Genomic DNA, 9,330 nt, shown 5'->3' with positions numbered 1-9,330 from the left:
ACAGTTAAATCCAATTGAGATCTTGCTAAGATTTTCAGAAAATTAAAATTAAAATTAAAGTGTAATATTGATTTGGAAAATTTAAAGCTTTCAACTAATCCAATTCAAGTAGTTCGGTGATATGTCATTCAGACATCCACTACAGAAATTCTCTTTTTTCCCCTTACTTTTTGGGTTTTAATTTGAAGGTATTTGCATTAATTCTTCACTTCAAATGAGGTAGTAGTTTAATTGTTCAAGTACATACTCCCTCTCTCCGTCCACTTTTACTTGACATGTATACTAAAAATAGATTTTTATTTTTACTTGTCACTTTACGCATATCAAGAGAAGACAAATTTTTTTTTCTTATTTTACCCACAGTATTTATTACTCATTTCAAATTATTTTCTCAAATCCAATAAAATATGCATCAATTAATATGGGTATCATAGTAAATTATGCACTTCATTTATTATTTCTTAAGTGGCGTAAAAAGTTAAAACGTGTGAAGTAAATGTGAACGGTGGGAGTATATGGTATGATATTACATAGAAAAGAAGAAGAAAAAAGAGGTTCAAACTAAAAGCCTAAGCTAAATTTAGTATAGAATTTGATTAATTGCTATTTGATGTTGATGCCAAATATTACTTTGAAGTCAATTTAGGTTAGTTAAAGTGAGCAAAAAAAAAACAGCACTTCTAAGTTATAGTTCACAACACGACAAATATAAGAGACAATTCTCAGAAGAAACATACAAAATTAAATTCCATATTTGCTTTTACAAAATTTTAAATTAGGAAAATAATAATTATAAAATCTATTGGGGGGTGTCCCAAGAAGAAATAATACCAACCATTCTTGTTTCCTTTTCTTCATCATCCAGCAACCCAAGGAGTCCACTGGCCTCAATCAGTTTAAAATATCCATTTTGTCTTCCAAAAATTGCTACAAAAATTCTCATTTTTACATATTTTATGGTCCTCTGCTATGATAAAAAACTGGACCTACATAAAACTCAAGACTTCTTTCAAACAAAGCAAAAGCTGAAAAAAAGCAAAGCTTTCTGACAATGTACACATGCAAGTCCTTATTATTCCTGCCATAGAATCAAACATGCTTAGCTTTTGGGCATCTCAAGTATGCCAAACTGCAGCTTTTTCAAATCCTTAAGATTCAGACTCCCAGTTCTTGGATATGCTGTACATATTTGTTTGTTTGTGTTTTATGTGTAATTAGAATAACTGTAAGTTATGTCTTCTGTGATTGTGACAACTTATCAGAATATGGGGAGTCTTAGTACACTGGAGCTTATGCTTGAGGAACTTCAACAAGTAGAGGAAAATACAAATGATTTGCCACCACCTTTGCCTGTTAGGCCAATTACAAAGGCTAGGTTGCCTAAGGGAAGAAGAAAATTGCCAGAGTTTGGTAAAGAAAAGAATAGAGTTGAAGAAGATGGATATTCACAGGTTAAATGTGGTATGTTTGAGAGCACAAGAACAAAGGAAGATGTATTTCTTGATCAACCAGTTCATCAATGGGATTCAACAGATAGAGATTCTGCAGCCATGACAGATAAGGTAAATGGAAATGAATTAAAGCCTCTTTTCTGTTTTTGAGGAAAAATTAGGGGCCCCTTGAATCTTGTTCCCTAATTATGAAGTAGATTAACTTTGTTGAATTGTTGAGCCAGTTTGCATGCACCTCGACTGTTCCATTGGGTACTTGCAACCTCTTAGCAGCACCAATATTAGGTAACCTGCCCATTAAGGCTTAGGAGAAAGGAAGAAATCATCTAGCATTTTTATTCCACTTCATTGACCATTAGGAAATTGCATTAATTTTTGTCAAACTGTTGCAAAGATGGTTCTTGGTTCTTATTACATCATAAGGTTTTCTAATTAATCATCACCTATATGTTGATAAGATTTTTAAAAAATAACTAAACTGTACTCTGATTCTGTGAGTGCCAGTTTCCTACATTAAGTTATAGCAGGCAAATGGCTATTGGAAGAAGTAAACCATTTACGGCTTCTCCTGATGCAAATTTTATCTTCATCGTTTGGCAAATGTGATTAGCTCTTAGCTTAGTGAATGAGTTTGTTTGTTTATAAATTAAGGTGTATAGTCTTTAGATGACAGGTTGTACAATGCATTAGTGTATTCAGATTGCAATTTATTTATATTCAATAGTAGGATTGGTAAAACTGAGTCAGTCATATTTCTCATATAATTTCAACTGTTGCTAGTTTCAAAAATTACTGAAATTCTTGTGTTTTTATCCACAGATTTGTTTAATGATTGATCTGAGAGAAGGAGCTGGACTCAATGCAGTAGTGGCAATTCAGAGATGCTTTCGCGGCTACCAAGCCCGCCGGTACTTTCATCAGCTTAAAACTGGAGTAGTAGCACTACAACAATGTAATCCACGTTATCCAATTTTTCTCAAAAATTCATATGCTATAATACTTATTCCATGCTTCAATAAAGAAGTAGCAACATTATTGAACAGTACTAAAAAACTACCTGAGCCTCAAGGGCGAAGAGCTTCTTCATGTATCTATTTTTCCTTTGTAATTTTAATGATTGTAGCTCAACCATAGTCATTCATTCTTGCAGTTGTGCGTGGTGAAATTGCAAGAAAGTATCATCAGGATCGCAGAAGGAGGTTGACGGCCATTATCATTATACAGAAACACATAAAGGAGCACCATCATAAAAGAATAGAACGACAACTTACTGCGGCCACACGTTTACAATCTGGTAAGATTGAGAATTCCTTAATCCAAAGATTTGAATATATTGTTTTTGAAGATAGTCCTCAGCTTGTCTCTGCATTCTGCAGTTATTCGAGGTTGGTTGACGCGAAAACAGTTCAATACCTTAGGTAATGGAAAGCTAACTTGTGGTCGGTACATTAGAGAAAAGAATGACCTTGACGAGAAGGAGCAAGAAACTAAGGTGTGCTTTATTTTTTAAAAAGTAGGTTTCTGAGTGCTGTAAAAACATCAACAAGAACATATCTTAACCACTTTGGTTGCTTGGACTCCCATCAGGTACCGCGCTCAGTTCTACTTGATCTTCAGAGGCATATTCTGAGGACAGAGGCAGCTCTGGAGAGAAAGAAAGAGGAAAATGCAGCTTTGAGGCTACATATTCAGCATTATGAGAAAAAGTGGAATCAGTATGAGTCAAAGATGAAAGCTATGGAGAAGATGTGGCAAGATCAGTTAACGTCTGTACAAGTAAGCATTCTGTGTCTTCATGTTAAAGCAAACACTGTTCTAGTACTTGCTTATTGAACATCATTGACTTGAACAGAAAAAGGAAAGATGTTGTTTATTTGCTTATCTTCACCCAATCTTGTATCTGTTCAGGATTCAGAAAGCAAGAAACTTATCATTTTGCTTTTATTTCTGTAATTGCTAATCTTGCAGACAAGTCTGGCTGCGGAAAGGAAAACACACAGCGGTGAAAAAACTAAGGGAGAACTTAGACTACTGATGCATCAAGATCAAGATCAAGACGAGGATGATGAATTCCCAAGAACTACGACCCTTCAAAGGAGTGAACTGAATCTTTCCAATGAGGTACATGATACACGACCACAACAAAATGGAGGAACAAATTCCGAGAACCAGCTTAATAACCATCATGTGATGAATATGGTCAATCATTTTCAAAATTTTGTCCATGATCAATGTAAATCGGGGCAGGAGGCGTCCATCCTCTGGCCTAATGATGAGCTTCAAAAGCTGAAGGTTAGATTTGAAGCATGGAAGAAGGATTACAAAAGTAAATTGCGGGAGGTAAAAGCAACAATGAAGCAACTTGGACACTCTGAAAGGGGGAAGGGTACAAAGATATGGTGTGGAAGATGAAAAAGTTAGTGTCTTATAGCTTTCAGCCTTTTCTTTTGAAGGCGTATATTTGGTCATTTAGCTCCCAGAATCATCTGTTTGCCAAAGTAGATGTCACATCATCTGCTCCGCTTGTTTATTCTTCATACCTCAAATTAATCTTTTTACTAGGTAAAGGGGAAAAGGGATGACATATACTATGTGTACTAGGGGAAGATGGGAATACATGTACAGAAACAAGCATAGAAAATTGTCATTGTCACACAATCAGTGAAAACATGCAGATCTGCATATTCTGTTACTTGTCTTAAGTTGTACAATGTGGTGCAATGTGGTGTTGATATCACAAATATGAGTTTGGAAAGATTAGTAGCATCTGCTCAGGCAATGTTGGCTACAGAATGGTCAAAGTGATCCACTCAAGAGGTCCCCCCCTTGCGATCTTATCTTGGTTAAGAAGTCCAAATATTGTGAACAACGCAAGGCGGTCATAAAACTTGTTGGCTACAGAATGGTCAAAGTGATCCACTCAAGAGGTCCCCCCCTTGCGATCTTATCTTGGTTAAGAAGTCCAAATATTGTGAACAACGCAAGGCGGTCATAAATAAGCCGTTGCTGGATCGAACCCGGGTCATTCATATGACAGGCAGGAATACTCACCACTATAATATAACGACTTGGTTGCTTATTTACTTATCAAGTCTATCTTTAACTGTCATTGCCCACACTAATTTATATGCTATGGGATCTTGACACAACTGGATAAAAAAACTAAAACGATTTACGGGAAGAGGGAGGTGGAAGGGAGGATATAAATATAAATTTATGTGTGACTTAACTAAGCTACAACTTGCTCCATTCACTTCGAATTGAATTTGAATAACGTCCTTTCCTGATCCACATATACTTATAGTTTTTGAGTTGATTACTTTTTTTAATTATAAGTTTGCATAAAATCAATAAATACAAAACAAGGGTTTGATACACAAAAAAACTTTCCCAAGTTTTATATTCTCTTTAAATCTTCACATAGTAATATTCTCTTTAAAAGCTGGCGCTACATAACTGCAGAGATCCATAAATATAAAGGTACAGATAGAGAATAATGCTTCTGAATCAATGGAAGAGTAGTAACAGTAACATAAAGCTATTGCTTTGTTAACGTATGCTACTTCAAACACTTTGCATTGTGCAGTAACAAAATTTCCAATTTTCCATATAAATGGTAGTACTACCATAGCAAAGGATTTAAACTATATCTGTTGATAGTGTATAGAATATCAGGTTACTCTTATCGTAGAAAGATACCGGTAATTATCTTATAAGTTACAACAAGTCTGCCAAAAAAAATAGTAAACGCCGTTGCCGGGGATCGAACCCGGGTCACCCGCGTGACAGGCGGGAATACTCACCACTATACTACAACGACTTGGTTGCATACCGATTAGATAAGCTACTATTTATTCACTAATTCTCCTTCTGTCATTATATATAGTATATGCTAACCAACTATGGAATCTCGCAACTGGAGAAAAATCTAAAACGATTAACACGAAGAGCGAGGGAGAGAGGAGGATACAAATGTTACTTTATATGTATGATATAACTAAGTTATAACTCGTTCATTCACTTTGAATTGAATAGCACTCCTTCCTCGATCCACATATACTTATTTTGTTTTATCCGATTACTTTTTTTAATTATAAGTTTGCATTAAATCAATAAATACAAAGCAAGTGTTTGATACATGAAAAGAGTTTCACTTAACTGTTACTAATTAACTATTAGCTCAAATTTGTAACTAGTGATCTTTTCTAAAGTTAAATCAATCTAGTTTGTTGGTACAAACACCAAATGCTACTAAGTTTCTTTACTATTTCCTTTCTTGAAATAACTCTTTATCTTCATATTGCCATTGTGCAAACGAGTACGAAAGCACCAAATGCAGATGCAAAACAGAATAGTACCTCCATAGTTATTTATTACCAAAACATTACTTGTTAATAAAGTTTTAGTTTACTTTTTCAAGTAAAATATTGTACTATTATGAGACATCCATTGCGGTGCATGTATGTAAAGTTTGAGTTTTACACAAGATAAATAAAGAATTTCATAATGGACAACTACTTGGAAAACTACATTACAATTTACAGGTAATATCCACATGAATTCAAAATTTAGTTGCAAGAGTTTGTGGAGTTCAATTACTATTACTACGAACATGTAAAATCCATTGTCTCATGTTGTTTCATGAAATACTTTCCCAAGTTTTATATTCTCTTTAAATCTTCACATAGTAATAGATTTGCTAAGGAAAGGGCATATAAACTACTAATAATAGAACAAAAGTTTCCTACCTTCTGCTCCACAAATAACAAATAAAAGGATTACAACACAAAAATATCAAACGCTAATAAAGAAAAAAAAGATGGCTATCTCAACCGTTTAATCTAAGATACACGAAGAACCCTTAAATTATCAACTGCCAACAGGGCTGAGGGAAGCCCTCATTTGCAAGGAATAAGATATATATTCACAGAGAGAAATTGTCTACTGGATCAAGAGAAAAAAAAAATGTTTTAGACGAGCATTGAGCTTAAAGAAAAAACATCTAAATATTTCAGAAGCATGTTTTTTTAATTAAACATCTAAACATAGTTTAATTCTCAACCAGTGAACAGAATAACAGCATCCTTTGATGATCTCGGAAAGCTTAACATCTTATTTGCAACTCTTCTGTAGTCCGCATCTGTAGGAATCCAATCGTTTTTGGAGGAGCCAATGAAGATTTTCTCAAGCACCATCGCATTCTTTAGCACAACTTCCAGAAACGAAAGGATGTATTCATTCCCACCCCAGAAGCCGTAAATCCTTAAAGTCTTGAGATACAGCACCCAACAAGGCCTTGATATCCAGTAATTTCCTCCACTAAAGTCGTTACATTTCTTAAAATACGACCCAAAATAATACTGCAACATAACGTTCCAAAGTTATTTGGTTAAGCAAGGATCAGTCTAAAATATAAGGCAGAGGCAGAATTAGGGCTGATTTGACTGAACTTGTTGCTTTCAACTCAAACTATAATAAGATCACACTGATCATTTTGAACTCATTAACTCTAGAACCTGGGTTTGCCTCTGTTTAAATGATCCTGCGAGAAGATAAGAAGAATAACAAAGTAGTAGAAGGAGGGGAATTTGCATACCTCTTCGAAGTGGGATGTCATGTCTATGTTCAAGGTCTCAACCTGAGGACAGCTTTGTAGAAGGATTGTTATCCCAGGAAGCTCCCATTTCTTCATATGAGTGTTTAAGGTCAAGTATTTGCATCTCATCCTGGGGCATGACAAGGTTCTCATCTCCAATGTCGTAAGGACCTAGGCCATTAATTATAAGAAGATTGGGTTTTAGGTTTAACTTACAGCTAAAACAATCCAAGATCTCAAGAATACCCTAGTAAAATACTGTTGGATCCGTTCTGGTACCTATTTTAAATCATCAAAACCACCATGGTTGCAAAGCAATTAAAGTGTCTCCCTCTTTCTTTTGTTTTCCTTTTTCTCTCTTTCTTTCTCAAAGTTTTTAACTTTGTAAAATTTGAAAGAAATTCAAATTATTCAAGCAGGTTTAAGGTAAGAACAACCGAGGAGCTGTTTGAAGATCAAAATATATGTTTGAAAGCTGGCGCTACATAACTGCAGAGATACATAAATATAAAGGTACAAAGAGAGAATAATGCTTCTGAATCAATGGAAGAGTAGTAACACTAACATAAAGCTATTGCTTTGTTAACATATGCTACTTCAAACACTTTGCATTGTGCAGTAAAAAAAATTTCAATTTTCCATATAAACCGTAGTACTACAATAGCAAAGGATTTAAACAATATCGGTTGATAGTGTATAGAATGTCTATACTATTCGCGTTGCTTAATCTGTAATAACATGTTAGTGACCATTTTGATCAGGTCACTCTTATCGTAGAAATTTACCGGTAATTATCTTATAAGTTACATGATTGTGTAAATATTTCAGTGCATAGAATTATAAACTCTTCAGCAAATAAAGAATACTTAAACTTTGTCGAGTAAATGAAGTATGGAGAGATAGCTCAAACCTGCAAACACCATGTTCCGATGGAGAGTTTCTCAACGTGCTGGAGTGATACAAGGAGATCTTTCACCATATTCTGATCAGTTTTAAAATCACCCTCGTAATTATGTATGTACTCATCTGGCTTCCTATAAACATTTAGCTTAGCATCGACCAGAGCTTTTACATCCTGAAGAACAAGTATCTTTTTATGAAAATGGCCGCTAATCTCCAGTGAAGTAACATTCCTAGCATATATTCCCAGCTCTTTTTCTTCTTCATTATCATCCTCATCGTCATCCCAACATCCTTTGATCACCAACTTCTTCACACTTTTGGAATCAATATTAAAACAACCAATCCCGTAACAACTCCTAAACTTCAGAGACTCCAAAGCAGGACATCCAAAACAAATCTTTTTGATAAAATCCTGGTTCAATTCAGCATATCCAATTTCTAAAACCCTAAGGGAAGGCCAATTAATCTCCCCTTTTGGTACAAGATTACAATGGCGCAAATATAGGTCTCGTAAGCACATATTGGAGTACATAAGCTCGGGTAAATTGTAAATCTCATTCAAATCTCGTGACCTTAGATGAAGATTCAGTTCCTCCACATGTTTATTCTTGATGAATGCAATCCATTTATTAACGTGTCGAACAAAGCGTCTGCTGTAAATAAAATCGACCGAAAACTTGTTCAATTTACTAGGCTGGCAACGAAGTAGGGTATCATCAATAAAAGTAGCGAACTTATTATATGTACCATAATCATGTGGTCCTGAGTAACTGAAAATTAAGGTTTGTGCTGAAGTCCACAAGAGGTGCCACCTTTTTGTCAAAACTCCAGTTCGTATAACTTCATCCATCTGCAAGAAAGAGAGGATGTGAAGTATCAAAGAATCTGGCAAGGCGCTAATTCGATCTGTTTTTTCAGTTTTAAGACGTTTGACGTGAAGCAAATCCGCCTTTTCTTCTTCTTCTGATTCAGACATTGTCGCAGATTTCTGATTGAGAAATTGGAATAGATGATTTGGGAATTGCTGAAAAAGTTAGTGTCTTCGCACTATCTTTTGTAAATTTTGGAGGAATTTGGTGTTATTCAGAAATCATGGGGCTGGAACCTTGCCATTGATAAGGAATCAATAAGACTTTTGAAAGAAAAAAAAAGTGATAAAGGAATCAAAGCTGATATGAAATCAAAATTTTCAAAGTGAAAAAAATAAAATACGCCGTTGCCGGGGATCGAACCCGGGTCACCCGCGTGACAGGCGGGAATACTCACCACTATACTACAACGACTTTGTTACTTAATATCGATGAGTTAACATCATCTTTGTCCTATTTTATGTATACTTCTTTTCCACATGCCACATAAATCACACTCAAATAATTTCTA

The 9,330-nt window shown here is 35.0% G+C and overlaps 2 protein-coding genes and 2 non-coding genes across 4 annotated transcripts; 1 reads left to right on the top strand and 3 right to left on the bottom strand.

Moving 5' to 3' along the window:
* Window positions 1–825: 825 nt before the first annotated feature.
* On the top strand, window positions 826–4,140 carry LOC107809201 (myosin-1). The gene is made up of 6 exons (XM_016633796.2): window positions 826–1,562; window positions 2,271–2,403; window positions 2,602–2,745; window positions 2,828–2,943; window positions 3,039–3,227; window positions 3,420–4,140. Exons 1-6 carry the CDS (start codon window positions 1,233–1,235, stop codon window positions 3,861–3,863), a joined length of 1,356 nt encoding a protein of 451 aa, XP_016489282.1. The 5' UTR covers window positions 826–1,232; the 3' UTR covers window positions 3,864–4,140.
* Window positions 4,141–5,199: 1,059 nt separating this feature from the next.
* TRNAD-GUC (transfer RNA aspartic acid (anticodon GUC)) lies at window positions 5,200–5,271 on the bottom strand. The gene has a single exon. It is a non-coding gene; the product is annotated as a tRNA-Asp (tRNA).
* A 985-nt stretch (window positions 5,272–6,256) lies between these two features.
* On the bottom strand, window positions 6,257–9,107 carry LOC107809202 (F-box protein At5g03100). Its single transcript, XM_016633798.2, has 3 exons — window positions 7,958–9,107; window positions 7,048–7,218; window positions 6,257–6,811 (listed from the first exon to the last, which is right to left on the bottom strand). The coding sequence occupies exons 1-3, from the start codon at window positions 8,924–8,926 to the stop codon at window positions 6,509–6,511; spliced, it is 1,443 nt and encodes a 480-aa protein (XP_016489284.2). The 5' UTR covers window positions 8,927–9,107; the 3' UTR covers window positions 6,257–6,508.
* A 54-nt stretch (window positions 9,108–9,161) lies between these two features.
* On the bottom strand, window positions 9,162–9,233 carry TRNAD-GUC (transfer RNA aspartic acid (anticodon GUC)). The gene has a single exon. It is a non-coding gene; the product is annotated as a tRNA-Asp (tRNA).
* Window positions 9,234–9,330: the final 97 nt, after the last annotated feature.

This window comes from Nicotiana tabacum, chromosome 17, assembly GCF_000715075.1.
Source record: "Nicotiana tabacum cultivar K326 chromosome 17, ASM71507v2, whole genome shotgun sequence".
NCBI classification, from domain to species: Eukaryota; Viridiplantae; Streptophyta; class Magnoliopsida; order Solanales; family Solanaceae; genus Nicotiana; species Nicotiana tabacum.
Note: the sequence above shows the minus strand (reverse complement) of the source record. Positions and strands in the feature narration are given on the sequence as shown.